The 18985-nt window shown below is 46.2% G+C and overlaps 8 protein-coding genes across 8 annotated transcripts; 5 read left to right on the top strand and 3 right to left on the bottom strand.

Moving 5' to 3' along the window:
* Positions 1–6: 6 nt before the first annotated feature.
* On the bottom strand, positions 7–1125 carry V8C40DRAFT_285488 (uncharacterized protein; the record flags this gene model as incomplete). Its single annotated transcript, XM_083222383.1, has 1 exon — positions 7–1125. The coding sequence occupies exon 1, from the start codon at positions 1087–1089 to the stop codon at positions 7–9; it is 1083 nt and encodes a 360-aa protein (XP_083076405.1). The 5' UTR covers positions 1090–1125.
* A 687-nt stretch (positions 1126–1812) lies between these two features.
* Positions 1813–4834, bottom strand: V8C40DRAFT_273442 (epoxide hydrolase; the record flags this gene model as incomplete). The annotated part of the gene is made up of 7 exons (XM_083220483.1): positions 1813–2052; positions 2108–2228; positions 2287–2473; positions 2528–2955; positions 3018–3039; positions 3955–4209; positions 4675–4834. The coding sequence occupies 7 exons, from the start codon at positions 4832–4834 to the stop codon at positions 1813–1815; spliced, it is 1413 nt and encodes a 470-aa protein (XP_083076404.1).
* A 251-nt stretch (positions 4835–5085) lies between these two features.
* On the top strand, positions 5086–7646 carry V8C40DRAFT_162548 (Zn(II)2Cys6 transcription factor). The gene is made up of 4 exons (XM_083211490.1): positions 5086–5423; positions 5490–6058; positions 6115–6483; positions 6642–7646. Exons 1-4 carry the CDS (start codon positions 5376–5378, stop codon positions 7504–7506), a joined length of 1851 nt encoding a protein of 616 aa, XP_083076403.1. The 5' UTR covers positions 5086–5375; the 3' UTR covers positions 7507–7646.
* A 402-nt stretch (positions 7647–8048) lies between these two features.
* Positions 8049–9454, top strand: V8C40DRAFT_237712 (glutathione S-transferase family protein). Its single transcript, XM_083214298.1, has one exon. The coding sequence runs from the start codon at positions 8598–8600 to the stop codon at positions 9246–9248; it is 651 nt and encodes a 216-aa protein (XP_083076402.1). The 5' UTR covers positions 8049–8597; the 3' UTR covers positions 9249–9454.
* Positions 9455–9865: 411 nt separating this feature from the next.
* V8C40DRAFT_237711 (DUF4419 domain-containing protein) lies at positions 9866–11561 on the top strand. The gene has a single exon (XM_083214297.1). It carries the CDS (start codon positions 10017–10019, stop codon positions 11466–11468), a length of 1452 nt encoding a protein of 483 aa, XP_083076401.1. The 5' UTR covers positions 9866–10016; the 3' UTR covers positions 11469–11561.
* A 1804-nt stretch (positions 11562–13365) lies between these two features.
* V8C40DRAFT_162537 (uncharacterized protein) lies at positions 13366–14495 on the top strand. Its single transcript, XM_083211489.1, has 4 exons — positions 13366–13729; positions 13790–13885; positions 13949–14124; positions 14181–14495. Exons 1-4 carry the CDS (start codon positions 13549–13551, stop codon positions 14403–14405), a joined length of 678 nt encoding a protein of 225 aa, XP_083076400.1. The 5' UTR covers positions 13366–13548; the 3' UTR covers positions 14406–14495.
* A 4-nt stretch (positions 14496–14499) lies between these two features.
* Positions 14500–16006, bottom strand: V8C40DRAFT_237709 (uncharacterized protein). The gene is made up of 2 exons (XM_083214296.1): positions 15699–16006; positions 14500–15640 (listed from the first exon to the last, which is right to left on the bottom strand). The coding sequence occupies exons 1-2, from the start codon at positions 15850–15852 to the stop codon at positions 14595–14597; spliced, it is 1200 nt and encodes a 399-aa protein (XP_083076399.1). The 5' UTR covers positions 15853–16006; the 3' UTR covers positions 14500–14594.
* Positions 16007–18652: 2646 nt separating this feature from the next.
* V8C40DRAFT_263308 (uncharacterized protein) lies at positions 18653–18961 on the top strand (the record flags this gene model as incomplete). The annotated part of the gene is made up of 1 exon (XM_083219452.1): positions 18653–18961. The coding sequence occupies one exon, from the start codon at positions 18653–18655 to the stop codon at positions 18959–18961; it is 309 nt and encodes a 102-aa protein (XP_083076398.1).
* Between the last annotated feature and the right edge of the window lie 24 nt (positions 18962–18985).

Genomic DNA, 18985 nt, shown 5'->3' with positions numbered 1-18985 from the left:
TATACGTTACTTCTTTCCTCCATCTTCCCCTCGCTTCAGAACCGGCCAGATGTTCTCGGGTTGGACTCTATCCCAGAGACCTCCCTTCCCAGAGCTTTGCAATACCTTGTCTTGTTGACGGAACCAATCTTCTGCACTTTTGACTCTCTCCGGGTAAATTTCATCTAGAAGAGCATAGTCTACCTGGAATAGTTCATGTTTAAAAGCATTCCAGAATCCGGTAAAATTTTGTTGCATAGTCATCGTATTAGGATCTTTTGTATCAACTCCAGCGCCCACTGGTGAGTGTGCAACTCTTGACAAGGCGCCCTTGGCCCAGTACTCATCCAAAGATACATCAATATACTGTGCTTGATGGCCTGTAACACTCTCAAATGCAGTAGCCAAGTCTTTGAAACTGATATGCTCCATCGCAGTTACGAGGTCCATACCGCTGGCGCACTCAGGGTTATCGAATTGCCAACGGACGTAATGGCCACAATCTTCGAGACAGCTCAACGGCATACGACTCTCACCGAGTGGAACACGCCAGGTGAGAGCCCCATCCTCAATGGTCGGTGTCATAACGGTCTGAGCACCAATGGTCATGTCGATATATGGAGCCACTGTGAAAAGGCTTGCGCCCATTCTATTCTTGTTGTCGATATTTTGGAAGAGAATCCATTGTCCAATTCCCCCTTTCCCATTCATATGTCCGGCGTTAAACTTTGAGTCATATCCTCCTAGGTTAAGTGCATAGGGGAGGCTGCCGTACACGAAGAATTTGACACCTTCCTCGATAGCAATCTCATATGTGCGAATGGCCCAGTACATCTCAGCCTTTTCGCCCGTGTGAAAGCCGTCGATGTTGACAAATGCTCCGTCGCAGCCTTTGAAGCCGTCACGAAGAGTCTGCTCATTGTCGAGAGTGCCTTGAAGCAGTTCCACATTGCCCAGAGCGAGAAGCTCATTGGCGCGGCGAGACGAAGTATCCAGAGTTAAAACTCGAACCTGATACTTCTTGTCATTTACCAGTGCTTTAACGATAGGAACCCCTTGGACTCCTGTGCCGCCGATGATAAAGATTTTGGATACATGCTGTGAGGCCATTGTGAGCTTCTGTAGAATGTGGCAGACGAAATTGCGGCTGGGGAATCGTACGGGTGAATGAGTATTGTTGATGGTGGCCACTTTAAACTACTTATACACAAAGAGATATAGGCAAGCCTCCTACATTTCGAATTGCCATTTCTGGGCTTATCGAGCAGAGACGTCATCTCATCTGGCCCTCATGAATCTCGCAGTGGTCAAATCGGTAGATGCCACAGCATACACAATTTGCCTGATGTAGCCTAGTTTTGCCCGGAGCCAGATCTGCTTAAAGCACTAACTGTCAAAGGTAATTTTTGTATAACCAACAGGTCAGATGGGCGCATGAAAATGTTTGGCCGAGTGGCCGTCTACGCGGCATCTATCGCGCGGTTGAGTAATTTGTTAAAGTTGGCGTGACATAACAACATCATTAATAAATGACCTATATTGTAGCGGTCATGTGGAGTAGTCGACTGTATTTGGTGGATAAAGCTTCGGTATTAGCCGTAGCGGAACTGAAACCTGTTTAAACTCTTGTTTCATCGGAGACTTTTCTTCGACCGACTTGGTCGGTGGGCTACAAACTTATCTAGCGATCTTTTATGCTCGTCTATTCGAACTAAATTAACTTTATATCGCACATAAAAAGATAAATAATTACCACTTCCAAGCGAAATCCCAGACCAATTCGCATTATACCAAGCACAGATGCCATAACCCCACCTGTAACTCAGGTCGCATTCACAACTCCCAAACTTGTTTAAGAAAGTCTTCCACATCAGCAAGCAAAACTTCGGGCTTCTCCATGGCGGCGAAATGGCCACCGCTCTCATGCTGGCGATAGAACTCAAGAGTGCCAGTCGTCTTGGCCCAAGCTTGGGGGATTGGTGCAAGCTCCTTCGGGAAGAAGGAGTAGCCAAAATGTTTCTTGATGTACCATTCAGGGTTCTCGTGAGCCCCAATTACGCCGGGGGTAAACAGCTAATAAATTTGTCAGAATATGTTCAACAATGCTTTCAAAGCAGAGTGTTCTTACCTGTCGATATGGGTAGATGGATCGTGGGAATGTCTCAGTCAACCAGTAGAGCGTGACTGAAGTAAGAATCTCGTCAAGCGGCGGGTCCTCATCGGTCCAAGCAAGAAACTTTTCACCAATCCTAATACACTTATCAGCTGTCTTGGATCCTGGAATGGCATTGTGGAAAGGTCGCGTACCATGCAAGAAGCGCAATCGGGTTTGAAGCAAGTACAAGTCCAATTGTACTAGGCTTAGTTGCCTGTTGAAGAGCATATGAAGAGCCGAGGTTCAAGAAGGTGTTAGCTCGCTTTAGGCCCTCCTTCTCGATATCGCTAATCTGAGCGTCCTTGATCCCCTCTGGCTCGGGCATGATGCAGAAGTTTACTACATCGGGCGTTAGTATCGTATTGTAATGACAAACTCCCGCTTGTAACTTACTATGGATAGCCTTAACCGTGTCAAAAGTTGCAGCCATAACACGCGAAACCTTGCTGCCAATATCTCCTCCTTGAACTGCATATCCATTGCCAAATCCCAGCTCAATCATCAATGTGTTCATAATACTCGCAATGTTTTGAAGTTGAAAGTCTCGTGTGAGAGGCGGAGGCGAAGAGAAGGCATAGCCTGGCAAAGAAGGGACAACGATATGGTACGGAAGTGTTTCCGGGGTGTAGCGATGAGTCAGGATCTCCAGGATAGAATAAAACTCCAAAAAGTTACCTGGCCAGCCGTGCAGGCAGAGAAGAGGGATTGCATCGGGCTTTTGAGAGAATAATGCTACGAAATGGATGTTGAAAACATCACCGCCCTCCTTGATGGGGAGAGTGAAGTTGGGGAAGGTGTTGATACGGTCTTCACATTTTCGCCTACATGTAATGTGTCAGCCATGAAGCTGCCCATCGGGTGCTGTTCGTGAGTTTGATCTTACCAGTCCCATTTCTCCCATTCTGCTTTGGCTTGAACCAGCCAGTCTCGGCTTATACCAAATCGGCCATCTGTCAATTCATTTTCGTATGTCTTTGGTCCAATTATGGATAGCTTCAATAGAGTTTTAAAGTCGCTAAGCTCTTCCTCCGGAACTGACACAGTAAAGGGAGCTGGAGTGGACTTTCTGTTGGCGGGGAGGCTTGCGAAGGACGCCATTTTTTATAGCTTTTCTAATGGTATGACTTTCTTGAAGATTTGCTTGAAGTTGTTGGCTTAGAGTTGTGTTGTTCGATGGTTGGAGTTGGTGTCTGACAGAATCTTCATAATGATGGAGAGCCAAGGCTGCTTTATAGTTCTCATCTTGGCTCTCTTTTTTCTTATCTCTTAAACACATTCTACAACATTAATGGAGTTTCGTCTCATATGTAGATCTTCACAAACATGGTCATTGTTCCCATCTGAAGCTACTCCGAAAGCTTGATTCCATGCCTCGGATTGCCTATCGGGGCGTCTCACCTAACTGTCTTATGCCCAATAGGGAAATGCCATCCGCGACTGGGAGAGCATTCTGAACTATGTTTTATGAAAAGGCATTGCCTTGACGTCATTCTTCATACAGATTTCCCAAGAAAGGTAGATATTCCAGACTGGGGCCTTGTATAGTCAGCTTAATACATATGAGCAGGATGGAGAACATACTTATACTTGACTGCTGGAATTCTGGTGATTTTGAGGTAGATACAATGATGACTTTACTTGCAAGGCTTTACTGAAGAGAAGATTCAGTTGTGAGATCATGGGCTTGGGCACAACTTCAACTCGTTTATGTAGTAGTATAATGAACTTGTGTATTGTAGCTCGCTGTCAAACAAAAAGCAATCGCCGCATTAACTGAAAAAGATTTTCCTCCTTAATTGCCCACTATGAGGTACGCTCACGCTTCCTTGTATTTTTCGTGCGTGAACTGAGGCGCAATGCCTCGTTTTCCTTCTCGAGAATTGTCACCCTTTCTCGGAGGCTCTGGAGAGAGTGCATCACGTCACCCTGTCCACCTGCGCTCGCATCTCCTTCTGATGACCTTCTTGACGTTACCCTGGTAGATGAGCTTTCAGTATCGTCAGGCTTGGCCACATCCTTCTTCAACCTGTTACTTCTACGAGCCTCCAAATTTGGCTTGGGCTCTTCGGGTTCGGCTGCAGGTCTTTGAACAGGCTCATTAGCTGGTTTGGCGTGAAGGTGATTCGATTTATTGTCTTCAAATGATGGCGGCTGAATATGCCACCCTCTCTTGGTACATGCATCGCAGTAGAACTTCTTTTGCCGCTCCGACACCTTCGGGACAACACAATTTTGGTGATATGACCGGCAACACGTGGGGCAATTTAGCATGCTGCCTGGTTTGCGACAGGTGTAGCACAATGCATTGTGTGGTGAGCCGCTCTCTATGAAGTATTAGCTGTCAGTATTCTCGACTGTGTGACCAACAATTGGGATTATGACGCGGATGTAGACGCAGGCCCAACGGCTTCAAATAAGCAGAATCGTCGCGAGGACGAACATTACAAATAAAGAATGATTGCGACCGCGGAAATTCTGCCTTGGTGTTCTTTCGCAGTGGAGAGAAAACCATAGAATAATTAAAAGTATGGAATACTCACTCTTCCATGCATGGTATATGATTTTCTGCTCATTCATGGTCAAAACAGTCCCTGGCGCGGCATAGGTAGAGATTCTGTACCCGGCGATGACGGGATATTTACTGATCTCCGCTGTGGACGTCCGCCGTCTTTTGGCTTGAGACTGAGCAGACTCTGCCATGGCGCTTTGCTTCAAAGTAGTGAAATAGATCAGATATGATTTCGAGGATTCAGGGCCAGTTCATGAATCGGGCTGTAACAAGCAGCGTAGAGGATTTCCAGGCCAGGCTCTATTATGACCTAGCAGCAGGCATCCCTCGAAAAGTGATGTGGAGGCAAAATAACCGTGAGATGCCGGACTGGGGAGATTTGCCCAAACCGGCATACGCGGACATTTTAGCCAAAAGCAGCAACGTCATCCTACCGACATTGGGCCGCTCTGCTTGGAGCGAGTGAAAGAGCTTGATCAAACTCAATCTGGGCATTTCTCTTTCTTGTCCTCATGTGACATGGATAAAGCTGTGTTACGTCTTGCCAATTCTTAATTCCACACTCCGTACATCTCCTGATTCTGCCAAAGCTTGAGTTGTTACCTCAATGGGTAACATCCTCCACCACCCACCACAAACACTTCGCACGGCCGTTGATGTTAGCTGAGAGAGGGGCATAATATACACTGGTTGACTGCTGTATGAACCGGTAAACGTAGGCTGCGAACGGCAATGTCCCCCGGATCAGCATGTCAACGATGCAGGCAGCGGCACATCAAGGTATGTGATTTCCGGCGTCTCCTTTGGTGTTGACTTTGCGACAATGGCTCTGACTGGCAGCATCAGTGTGATGCGACACGACCCAACTGTAAGCAGTGTGTGTCTGGTAAGCATGAGTGTCCGGGATACCCAGAAGACTGGAAGTTCATCAACAATGGCGCCAAGCCGCCTCGCAAGAGACAGAAGAGGCAGTCTATACGAGAAGCTAAAGCACATGATGCAAAGGCATCTACTGGGAAACTCGCCGAGACAAATGAAGACGCTGTCATAGAGATCCGCCGCACCAACACGGTATCGACCAGCCAGAGGCCAGAGCATTTGGATATCCCGCCATTGGACTTCCCCAAAGCTTCTGATGATGCCCTACAGAACTTGGATTCATCTATGCCCCTTCAGGTCGGATTGGGCTTCGATCTCGGCGATCATCATGTCAATGAAGCGAGTGTTGTTGGCCTGCAGCCCGGTCACTTCGGAGCTCCTTTACCCGCCCCTGAGGAATCCCCGGGATTGATATCCTCTGGATCAACTGGCGAGTTTGAGATGGGGCTTGCTGCTTTAGCCTCGGAGTTTATGCTTGAGAGCGAACAGGAGATTGTCTTCCTCCTCCGGCACTATACGGACAATCTGGCTCCATGGTATGTCTCCATCCTGGCCGCGGACTGCGATCTAACTTTCTGATGGACAACATTAGGTTAGATATATTCGGAGACAAATGCTTCTTCCAGACTTGTGTCCCTCGTCTGGTTGGGACTCACCCCGTGCTCAAATACGCAATAGCGGCACTTGCTGCTAAGCATTTGAGCAATCTGGGTGGCTTCCGAGCTACTAACTGCGGCCCCATGAGCACCTTGGCCTTGACGGAACTTTATCCCAGTGCAGGCAATGTTGACTGGGCCTTCAAAGCTGCCAGCTACTACCATCAAGCAGCTACAAACTCGCAGCACCCGTCCCCGCTTTACACTACTGAAGCTAGTTCGATCTTGACGGATGTTGCAATGGCGAGTAATGCCATCTTGACCGTTTATGAAATGATTGACTCGAATTATGATGAATTTTATACGTAAGTACCTGCCTTATGTCTGCAAGTAGAATTATTCTCAATGCCTCACCCCAGCGATTGTTGATATTTCTCATGAGGTTTGCTCTGCAAAAAGATGGGCGAACCTCATGAGTTGATTATTATTGAAAAGACGCCAACAAATCTAACATCGACTGTAGGCGGATCCGGGAGATAAAGAGCCAGCTAGTAAGATACCCCAACGATGGCTCAACATCACAGCCGACGTTCACACCCTTCAAATTTCATGGCAGTCCTGCGGCTTCGGCTAGCTACTGGCACTGCTTGACCCACGATCTCCTTAACTCGTATGATCAAAAAAGATTATCGATACTGGACTGTGAAATCCCGTATAACGGGCTGGGAGACTCCGACGATGGGCTTAGTCTCAATGAGCACCCATCCATGACCAAGACACCCTGGGTGCAACTGTTCATATTGATAACTCAAATCATTGACAAGTTTGCCACTAATCCTAGCCGGCGTGATCATGGGACCAAGGACGTGGACCGGAATAGCAGCTGGGACCATCTCTGGAACGCCTTGGATCGGTGGCACGCTCAACTCGATATACAATTTGAGCCATATTCTCACTATAAGCTTTCCAGCCATTTAACACTATCACAAGGTCTGGTAGAGCCAGTTTTCGACGAGATACTCTTTCCATCAGCAGTGTCCGCAGCGACGCTCTCATACTATCACTTTGCTCGCATCCTTTTACTCCTCGCCAAACCGACCGACCAATCAAACCCCCAGGCGATGCTGCTTTACTATCGAGAGATATTGACAGACATAGAGGATCATTGTACAAAGATATGCGGGATTGCAGCTGGTCGACCAGGTCCTGCCGCTCGGATACACTCAGTGCAGCCACTCTTCCTGGCTGGACAATGCTTGGTGGAGCCACGATTACGGACAGCTGTTGTACAGCTCCTACAAGATGTTGAAGCAGATACAGGATGGCCAACAGCAAGCCATATCAGCAGGCTGCATCAGGGATGGAACAGAAATACCCGGACAAATTGACGTCCGAGAGATAAGAGAGAGCTAGGTTGGTGTGATTCTGGTCGGCTGCAATAACGGACCACATTTTTGATATGGGCATCTTGTTAATAGGTATTTAACGGTGCGATTTTTCTGTCCAAGCGTTACAGTAGTTTTATCCCATAGATATGGTAAAAGCACTCATGTCAATGTAATGGCTCGCATCTCTCGTATATGTGCATAGATATCGGATCTTGCTGTCATTTCTCGCGTATAAGTGGTGCGATTCTCTTTTCTGGTGCGACTATTGGCCGCTTCTAACACACCACCTGCAGTGATTCGGCGACCGTAGCACTGGAATCTCGTTGCAACACAACCACGACACGATTTGTTCAAGGGTTCCCCAGAGCAGCGTAGCATCCAATGCAGAAGTGTGCAATCTTTACCAGCTGGTTGTCCAATCCTCGCCCGTGAAGCTATCGACAATTGATAATGTCCAATTTGAAATGCATTGCGCCATGTCTTGTATTCATAATCAAGGCGACAAGCCTTATAAGTGTATGAATATATAAAATCGAGGGACCACCGCTTCGATGCAATTTCTTGCCCTCTCCTGTTTTGCTTGCAGAATTCCCTCAACCATAGTAATCCACTGTGAAACCTGCCGCAAACATTTGCGAGGCGAAATGCTGACAATTGCAGCCAAAGAAGCCCCTCAGTCCATCGCATTTTCTTCCCAACTTTACTGAGTGCTAACTAACAGCTCCGCAGCCTAAGGCCGTCCGTGTCTAGCACAGTGTCCTACGCTGGTTGTTGTTTTTTCACTGGCCGGGCTCCCCGCTTCAGGTGCAAATAGTTGCCGTGCGCTTTTACAATTTTCTAATGGGTGTAAGTATGTTGGTAGTAATGGCGAAACATCGAAGCCGCGGTGTGCGACTTGGACCTCAACTCGGTTTTCAATTCGGTGCTCAACAATGGGCAACCATAAGTATATAAGTGCCCTGCTTGATCCGGGACTCAGTGTTCAATTCATTTTGCATCGCTTTCAATCCAATTAACAACTCAACTACCTTAAAACAAACAGAAACCAACTGTCAAGCCTTTTCTAAGTCTTACCAATTACAATCTTCGCTATGGCCCCTACTCTCTACATCGCCGACGACACCTGCTCTCGAGCCGCTCAGCTGATCGCCAATGAGCTTGGAATTGAGCACGAGCTCGTTCATTTTGATGTCTTCGGCAAGAGCACTTCCAGTGGCGAGGACTTTGCTGCTGTCAACCCTCTTCTCTACGTCCCTGCTCTGAAGCTGGATAACGAGACCAAGGACATCATCTCCGAGACCATTGTCATCTGCTCATACTTCGCCGATCAGAAGCCCGAGGCCAGTTTGGTCCCCGCTGCAGGGACCCTGGAACGTGTCAAATACGACCAGTTCCTCGTCCAGCTGGCCACTGAGATTGCCCAGAAGCACATTCCTCTCATGCGCAAGCTCATGACCCCTGAGGGCATTGAGTTTCACTCCAACAAGCTCCAGAAGGCTTACAAGCTCCTTGACGACCGCCTAGCCAAGACCTCTTATCTGTTCGGTGACAACCTCACCGTTGCCGACGCTTATGTCTGGGGTACTTTCTGGAACTCCCGCTCTGGTGTCGACCTGTCTCACCTTGAGAACCTCGCTGCTTGGAAAGCCCGCCTTGAGGCTCGCCCTGCCGCCATCAAGACCATCAAGGATGAAGCTGAAGTTGTCGCTCTTCACAAGGCCCGAATCGCCGCCAGTGCTTAAATGTCTGGGACTTGATTCATGACCTTTTCTTTGCAAACAAATGATAATACTACAGGAGAAGGTGACTTGTCGAATTAGCGGAGTCTTACACATACAGTGGGGGGATTTCTCGTATTAGAAAGGTACAGCGATAGAAACAATACCACGAGACGCTATAGATTTACGAGATTAAGAATGGAATGCCTAATAGATCAATTTAAAGTTGCTTTTTACACCTTATGAGGTTATAAAAATAAATCAAGAAGATTCCGGTGATGGCGCACTCAAAAGTGCTCTGAATATTTCCTCTCTGTGCAACACCTAACGAAGCGGGCAAAAGCTGAGCTGAATTGGTGAGGTATGGAAATTCCTGATCACATATAGGCGCCAGACACAGCGCCATTCTAGTACAGTAGCTTAGAAAACGGCCTGAAAACTTGACGAGTTCATCCCGTAATTTGCACTGAGTGGAGTCTCATCCATCAGCATTTAGAGTTACACTTAAGCTCTCCTAGACTAGTTCAATAAACTTGGGATGAACGATGCCAATTGGTTCGGACCTGTATCCTTGTATCCGTTGATATGCCCCAAATGCGTGAGCTTGGCGTGCAAGGTACAGGGAATTTTTGAAGCCGACAGTTAGGCTATCGCGTTGTTGACACGAATGCAGAAGGGGAGAGAAGCCGATCGGCCATCTGGCCTTTCTCGCCAATCTTAAATCGACAGAATCTCGTCTCTCTGCTTGAGATAACTCGTCAAAATCACATCTAGCTTCTCACTTCTACCGAAATGAATCGTGAAAGCCTGCGATTCAGCTGGAGGTTAACTCTCCTTTGCGGCTTGATTGCCGTAATAGCGAGCCCCCTATTTACCAAAAACTTACTACTCCGCTATTTCCCTCCTGAATCTACCGAACCAGAACCAGAACAAGAACCAGACATTCCCCTGCCCGTATATAAGGCAAGCGTGGTGACGAGACCGAACCCTGAGGTTGTCGGTTCTAACAATGATGAGATGTCCAATTCATCGGCCCACCTCCTCGAGAAGGCGTCTAAAGGTTGGACATATATACCAAGCGACAAAGAATGGATGAACGAAGAAACGGAGACAAACAAGCCAAAAGGCCCAGAGTCACGCGTTGTCCTACATCACTCCTTTGGGGATATCAATAGAAACAAGCGGCTAGCGGTGGTACCTTATGGGAATGGTTTTGTTGATGGACTTATCCGAGCGTTTCAGCAAGATCTTCATCTCGTCCTCCGTCCTGATGACATCTGGTTGGCTATTACAGTCCAGCTCAGCTTTTATATCAATGCACATGCTGAAGAGTTGAGAAGCTTATTTGTTGCACATGATGGCAAGAAACAACTCGTCATCGACTTGTCACCTCAGACCATGATCAATCTTGACATACCATACGCGGCAAAACTCTTTACCAATTTAATCCAAAAAAATGTGCGGGATCCAGATCTTCAAAGCTGGATGTTGCCCGACTTTTCCACAACAACCGACAATGACATAAGCGTCGCGGCAATGGTTATGATGGCAACTACAAAGGCATATTTTGAGTACATTCTACTATGCGGTTGTGGATTCCCAAGTGTCACACTTGTGGGTGAAAGAGAGGATTGGGTAAAGCTCCTTGAGAAACTACCCAAACTTGCGACATTCGGTGATGAGCCTGCCGAATGGAGCAAACTACTCGTTAAAGTGGTGGAAAAAATGATTGAAACATTTGATCGACCAGATGACGAAGCTACAAAAGAGTTTTGGATGAAGGCAGTCCACAGAGCTGGTGCGGAGGCATCAGGACGAGGAATTGACACGCTATCCGGATGGATCACGGCATTCTGCTTCTGGGATAAAGAAGGCCAGATGATTCGACAATACACAGATGAAAACATCAAAATGTTCTCATTTGACGGAGAAGGAGACGAAGACCGAAAGAGACTCGTTATTGATGACGTTGTTTTCCCAATCATCAGAGCTAAACACGTGCCACAAGCCGTGGTCGAAGTCCCTGTCAAAGTTCTGGATACGTCGACAATGCTTGACTATGACACAACCATTATAGCAGGTTCTGTGGGTATGACGGCAACTGCCAGTGAGAATAAAGGAGCATTCGACACTTTCCAGCCACGATCAGGCTGGTGGATGCTACTTGATAAGGTTAAGCCGATTGATCGGGAGGAGTTGGATAAATATGTAGATATTCGACGTGAGGAGGTGAACGTATCTTAAAGGCTACGCAATTGCCCACCACTACGTTATAAACAGAGCTCAATACATGTGGAACCTGTTCGATATGCGTCTTTTATCTCAATTTCACATGGCTTTTCTAATCGTACTTCCATTGTGTCTTGCATTACCCACTCCATACAGGATCAGGCACGTCTAAGGTATTTCATCTATGCAGAAAGGTTTGGACGTATTGACATCATATTTTAGATCATAAGTTTTAGGCCATCTTAGACTCACATGGCCACTTTCTTCTCCTCACCGACTTCTATTTTGCTTGTTTCATTCCATTCACTAGCATGCTCATCGTCCTCGGCTTGTTGTCCACACCATCTACCTCTTGCATGCGGGCCACCGTGTCACTCGCTATTATCGTCTTCACATAGCCAAGCATTCTATTTGGAACTAAATGTTGTGCTTTGCAAGGTGCTATGCCTCCAATTTCAGTGTAATATGGTAATCGTTATGCATAAGGGTATACTTAATTGGTCCTTTTGCAACTCGATGGTGCCTTTCTCTTCTTCTTTTTTACGTAGCACGGCTGGCATAGTTCCAATAACTGCGGGACACGTACGCGCATATCCAAAGCCGAATCAAATCAATAGCTTCTGATGAGTTTATCGGAAAGATATGGACCTTGTTTACCCCGCCAGTCAGTGAGTAGCACCAGCTACAATGTCTCGGATCAATATGGTGCATAGGCGAGGAGTGTGAGTGAGTGGTCAGGCTATGTTGGCTACATGATGTAAGGGCAATGCAGGCAGGATATTAGAACCGCGAATTCGGATGCCACGTATGAATGCAGGGTCAATTCAAGCGCTTTTACATGGCCAGTGCAATGCAATCGTTGGCTCCAGGAATGTAAGGGAGTAAAATGCAAGGATGTGAATATTTACAAACCGCGGATGCCGCTCCAGATGCCGTCTCGTCAAGATCACCAATAATATTCGCACTTAAGACCGTGTGGTCATTTTTCACAAACAGGAAATGACAACGCCGGCACAGATCTCCGAGTGATGGACCTGGATTTAGATCCTGTCTGTTCCAGGCTACGAATAGGAGAGAGCTTTTACCTCCATCTTTACATCAATGTCAGGTCTTGTTGTATGCGTCTTGGGGTGGGGTAGCGTGACACCTATCAACGCTATTGTTCTTCCTCGTAGTACAATAATGTTGTATTTCTTGAGAGCAACAATTATACGATGGATGCATTTGCACAGCATGTGAACACAAACACAATTTCCTCAGCTCTCTAGAGAGCCGCCTCCGTTGCGCAAATGGCATAAAATGCATCCTTGGGCAAGCCTCTAACATCTAGCTCGCAGCCAAGCCACTCACCTCTATGCGACAAGAAAAATGGTAGAGCACATGGCAATCATAAGCCTAAGCTTGTATCTAGATACAAAAGTTGATTTGTGACAAATGGAATTTCTAATACTCAATGCTTCATAATAACATCCATGGATACGTATCTCGCTCTCATGGGCTATAGCGGGGACGCGGCTGAGATGCATGAGCCTTACGCACAATTGCTTTCACCGGCTGCACGTTCCTTGTTCCTGGAAATTAGATCCTTTAGGCGCTCCAAACGACACCCGTAGGTACCTCTATCCGACAAATCGTCTCTTTTAATGGTTGGAGCCATTGATCGGTGAGACACTTACATAGAGTAGCGTCATGCAGCGGCTTCAGATTCGTGTCGCCCAGGTAGTTCCAGGCTCTTGTTGATACGCCAAAACATTGCTCCATGACCCCGGTCTCAGCTTTCATGGTCGCTTGTATTTATAGCCGTAGTACACTGTATCTTTTCTCCTCTTTGACTTTTGTAACACAGAAATTATTTTTGACTTCGTTTCAGAGCCTAGGCTTTAGTATCGGAAAGAAGCTTACCTGTAAAGACGTGTTAGTGTGGTGTGGCAAACGAGCATAACAGAATCTACGTATCAATTCCACCCCATTTTATCTATATAAACGTGTCCCACGCCCTCCTGTTTCCATTACTTATTCTGCACGCAGTATACGCAAGCAAGTAGTCCTATTCATTTTACAAATTATTTTGACCCCAATCTTGTCTTCCATCAATATGTCTACCAGCTACACCATCTCTGTAGAGAATCAACGCGGCGCGAACACTAACTATGCTGTCTTTATGAACCCTCCGGACTTCACTGGAGGCCAGCAACCTTGGATGAATGTGTGGTACACCTCGTTCGTTCCTTATCATGGAAGCTTTGAAGTCCGTACCGGAGCGGACTTTTATGCGTGTAGGAAAATATCTGAATCCGTTTCTATGTTTCCGTCGGGGCTAATGAGTGACTTGACAGGGGTTGGCACTGTGCCTACGACACCAGCGCCAGGCGTCATAGTCACCAGTGGCATGAGCCTGTTGGCTCGTCTTGGTACAACTGAGGTCCCTGGAAGTGAGGAATAACTGTCCTAAAGATATGGAACAAGATCAATAGGCTGACGGCTTTTGCAAATAGGCACTTTTGACAAACAGATCATTCAAAACTTCCCCACGATTACCGAGATCAACCCAAGTGCCATTCCTGGTGCCTTTGAGATCAAAACTGGTACCGACTTTGCGGTTCCCAACAATAGCTATCTTGTCGGGCTTGCGAAAGTCAATAACCGCGGACAAGTTGCCCCAGTTGCTTCAGTATGCTGATCTGGCCATCTCAGAATTATGGACTACCTGCTGACTTGGACTTCCAGATTGCCCCACTCAACAATATGAATATCCAGATTACTCCAAAGATGAAGTTCTTTGTTTCCGAAAGTCAGCAAGTTCCGGGTGAAATTGTTGACTATGGTGCTGTTGCTAGAGACGGCGCCACCATTGACTTTAGCAGTGGTGAAGGTCAGGGCAAATTCTATGCCCGTGTGGTCCAAAACACTGACGGCAGGTTTACCGTTACTTATTATGACAACTTCGATTGAGAATCGGGCGGAGCTAAGGATCTGTCCCTACATTTAGTCAGATAGATGCAATCATCGTAATTATTGTGTCGACACATTGAACTAAAATGTATCAGCTTCCTCAATTTAGAATCTCATCTAGTTATCGTTAGTTCTCATGTCTACATCCATCCAGCATTGCATACTTAAATACATGTGTGTATTAGCCTCCTATAAGAAAACCTCATTTTCGTCTTCCCCACGCATTTGCCGCCACCAATTTGATGCATCTTGCATCTCATTATCTTCTTTAAGCAAAAACCACCATTTCCTTGTAAACCATGGTTTCGCCTCCCAGCTTCTCATATCCCAAGGTACTCCGTTACCTCGGGTGCCAACACCATTGTCAGCGTTCCCCCAGCAGGTCAAACCGCCTGATATCATATCATTGAATAATTCCTCCTGATCTAGCATACAAGGGTCGTTGGTAGCGAAAGTGACTGCACGCTCTCTAAAATGAGGAAAGATGATCAAGTCGAGGTATGAGGCATGTGGCTGAGAGAGTTGAGTCAGGCTTGGTCGAAGGTGCGGCTTTACAGTTTGCTCGAAATAGTGCGCTGCGGTTTGTACAGAAGTGGCGGTGCTGAATAAGTAAAAGGGAGAGGGTCTGTCGTTAAGATAGTCTTCAGAAGTAACGCCGATTGAAGCTGCGATTGCGAGAGTGGCTGCTAAGAATGTCATATCACGTAAACGGATATGATTGATCAGTAGGAACGGCGTCGGTGGGATTATTGTTTGCCGTTCTCTCCCCCCATGGTCTCCATCTACCCCTGTCTGATCTAGTCGCGTCGACGCGGTCACAGTATGGCTGTTCGACGGTATGCAATATGAATAATCTTGTATCTCCGACACGGAGAAGTAGTTGTTTGGAGTGTTAGGTTCCAGCTCTCTGGACACTATCATGTCATTATAGTCCCAGTGACTGGTACCGGTCGTGTCATTCGGCCTTCTTGTCCTTGGTGAAACGGAGGGTTCAGCTTGGGGTGGAGTATTTTCCACGTGCTGCCAAACATCATTCTGTGCCTCAAGAAGTCGGAAGGATGGGGAGAAATGATAGTCAAATTTAGTGAATTTTGGTCGATCCAGGTCTTGGAGCGTTATCAAGGTGGACGCTGCATTAGGCTGATTGTCAAGTACCGTGGCGACCTCGGATGACTCGTCATCAATTTGGGATTCCGTCTTTGCTGATTCTTCACTGAGTTGTCGTTGCTTCAGTCCTGGTATCATTCAAGAGCACATTAGCTTACATTCTGGAAGGAAGAGAGCCACACATACTGTATCTCGCTTGGGATGCTCGGTTCTGCGCTCGTCTCGCAGGAGTAAGTAGACGCTTTTTTGCCACACGTGGGCGTTTTGGCGTGGTTGAACGGAACACAAGCTCTAACCCAGGTGACTTTCCAGAATAGCCAGCTTCATTTATCTTGGTCATTGGTAGTAGGTGAGTTAAAAGTTATATCCATGAGATTGAAGATTGTAATGTAGGTTGGCAGAGTTGAGAGGATGGGAAGAGTTTGCGACGCCTCCCGTCGGCCGTTCGGTGTCTCCTTAGGCGAATATTTGCTGACCATGCCCGGTGTAATAATGTACGGAACTAAAGTGGTTTACACAGAGTGAGATTTATTGGAGATACACTAGAAGGACCTGCACTGTAGACTACAGGTAATTACATAACTCCGGGTTCAAGGCTCAGCGTTACACTCTGCCCCGGCCTTAGCTCTGGATGGGCTTGTTTTCAGTGCCCATCTTTTTGGTGGAATTTCTGGCACTGTACTCTTAGAGCGAATTGTCAACTTTTGCTGTACACTATGACTTCTTTTTTTATCCCTCGACCATTTCGTTCAGTTGATTGGCATGTGCAGGAAGCGAAAGATGAATGCGACTTTTGCATATTATATTTCAGCCTGACAGAGCAATTTTTCTTACTTTCCGATCTGAAGCTTGCCGAGTAGTATTGAGTGAATGAATCGCGTATTTCAGTAGACTCCTTGCTCCTGTCCCTCCTTTTAGGAAATAAGCCACTTGGCTTACTCCCATTCTGCTGCACTAAAATGCCTAGAGTAGTCCAGAATAGGCAGTAAGCCACGATGATAGCACTGACACTAATAAGGGCGGGAGGGGGGGGGGGATTGCTTCTGGTTACGCACGAGCCTCCAGAAGTCGAACCTTACTCACTAATGATGTAGCAATGCAGGTCTCTGGGGAGGAGGGAGAGACGGTTTTGGCTAATTTTGGCAGGCCTGACTGTTGTGTCTGTAGATTTTGGGGATAGGATATCCATTACCTGACTTCAGTAACTCCCTTGATCTTTGAACGCCGCTATTTACTCAATGCCTAAGAAAAACCTATGGTGTTAAGAGGACTCATGCGTTGTACATACTTGCTGTTTGTATGAGTTCATGAAACATTGGAACATGGTTTAGTGGTATGCTGAACGATTAGTTCAAGGTATTGAGTGCATGAAAATTATCTGAATGCGATTTCACGTACTTCAACATTGACAGTTCACAGAAAGATATAGAGATATAGCTCTCGAATAAAAAAATAATATATGTAGACTAAGTGGTCAACTACGCAAGTCCCCCTTCATAAGGGGTATCTGAAGGAGGGTCCGACCAAGCCTCTGCCTTTCCATTTATATATTTCACCTTCAATTTGCCAAGCTCCTCCATTTTACTTCCGTCGGATTTGCCATCGATTGTCCCAGCATTAACAAATACCTCAGTAATTTCCTCTCCACCATTTGGAAACGAAGCCATGAGGAAGCCCCGCACGCCGCAATGTGGGCAAAAATAGTGATGCATCGATTTGGTATGGAAGGTGTAATCAGAAAGCGCTGATACTCCAGCCTTTGGTGAGATAATCCTGAACGAAGACTTTGGCTCAGGTGACAAGAGCGCATAACCTGCTTTACGACAAATAGAGCAGTTGCATTTTTGAAGATGTGATGAAGGCTTCGAAAGAGAAAAAGATGCCGAATACTTCAAGTAGCCGCAATGGCAGGAGTCATCATAAAGATCCGTCTGAGACACAGGTGCTTGTGAGACGGGAATACCGTTGGGAGAGCCGGTAGACATATTCCTGTTTCCAAGGATGGTAAAAGCAAAATTGAATCGGCTTCTGGAGATTTGAAGTAGTCGGCTACTCTGCAAAGAGAAATAACAAGTCAGAACACCGATCAAAAATCCAACGACATAATATCTAGTTACATTTTGGGAAAAGAGTCTTCGAGAAACACGGCTGCAAGAAGCCATTGAGAAGGTAAGAAACCCAAGTGCGAAGAAGGGTACACGAGGCACTCTTTCATATAATTTGAAAGAATATGAAGCCGGAAAGACAGCTATTGAAGGATGATATACTTGTGTAAGTAAGAGCAGAAAGGATGTTCTCTTTTATAGTGAACAGGAAAAAATCATTGTGGAGTAGGGCGGAATAGAAAGGAACTTTCAATGATGAAAAGATGAAAAGGATTTTTGTTGCTTGGTGGAGTCTGATTCAGATGTAGAGTGGGTAGCAATGGCTTATCCATATATCAATGAGAAGCTGATATAGCGGGGAACATACGAAGCAAACCATAACCTCATTGAAAATGGGTTCTACCTCTAGTCACTGTTCTGGTCCGATGACAAAGGATGGCTTACTCCTCTATTTAGCAACTAATGAATATCTATCTACGCATTTACCCAGTAGCCACGTCTGATACTGGCCCTAGTGCGATTTGTATTGGGTTAAAAAGGTTCCAAAGAGAGTATCACAGCACATTCTATTCACATTATTATTGGGATTTGCTAATTATCTGACGCGTTACGCCTGTTAGCTTGTTTTATTGTCAGCCTATCGAATTGCTGGATTACTAAATAATCCATTCTTTATCTATTACCAATGACGAATGTTAAATCCCGAGAGGTTAGGTTCCAATATGTCGCCACTCTTGATCGCAGCGTCCTGTTTGCTCGGTGACGCCATTTTGTCTTAACCGCGGTCTGTGTATCATTTTGGTAAAATATCAGCTCCCTATCCGTAGAAATCATCTATAAAGGGGATAATTTCTCCCTGTGGAATCTCTTGCACCAAGAACACATCCAGATTACTCTTCAACTAATAAGAGAACAAAAAGAAGTGAGTCCATAGTCGCTCGGGAAGTGCTATTGAATGCTAACCGATTTTTACAGTAACAGTTTCAACTGTACGACAATCCATACAACCGTCCTCAATCGGCAGCAAAGACAGCAATGGCGAACAAACAGGCTCATGAGATCATTGTCGTCTATTTCAAGGATGGTATCGATTATAAGGAGCAGCTTGAGACTATGAAGCAGATCGGAATCAACTCCTCTAAAACTGAAGGATTTGTTTCCCGAGAGATCTTTCATTGTGAGCCCGATAATCGTTGGGTTGACTATTTCATTTGGCGCGATATGGCAGCAGCAGATGAGTCAATCGAAAACTCCAAAAAGATACCCGGCGCTGCCGAATTGTTTGCCAAGATCGATCAAGAAAAGAGCGTCTGGTCGCGTTACTACAAGGTGTCCGACAAATAAGGTGTTTATATCTTTTGTTGTCCG

Source organism: Trichoderma camerunense (assembly GCF_050948025.1).
Source record: "Trichoderma camerunense strain CBS 138272 chromosome Unknown V8C40scaffold_4, whole genome shotgun sequence".
In the NCBI taxonomy this organism is placed as follows: Eukaryota; Fungi; Ascomycota; class Sordariomycetes; order Hypocreales; family Hypocreaceae; genus Trichoderma; species Trichoderma camerunense.
Note: the sequence above shows the minus strand (reverse complement) of the source record. Positions and strands in the feature narration are given on the sequence as shown.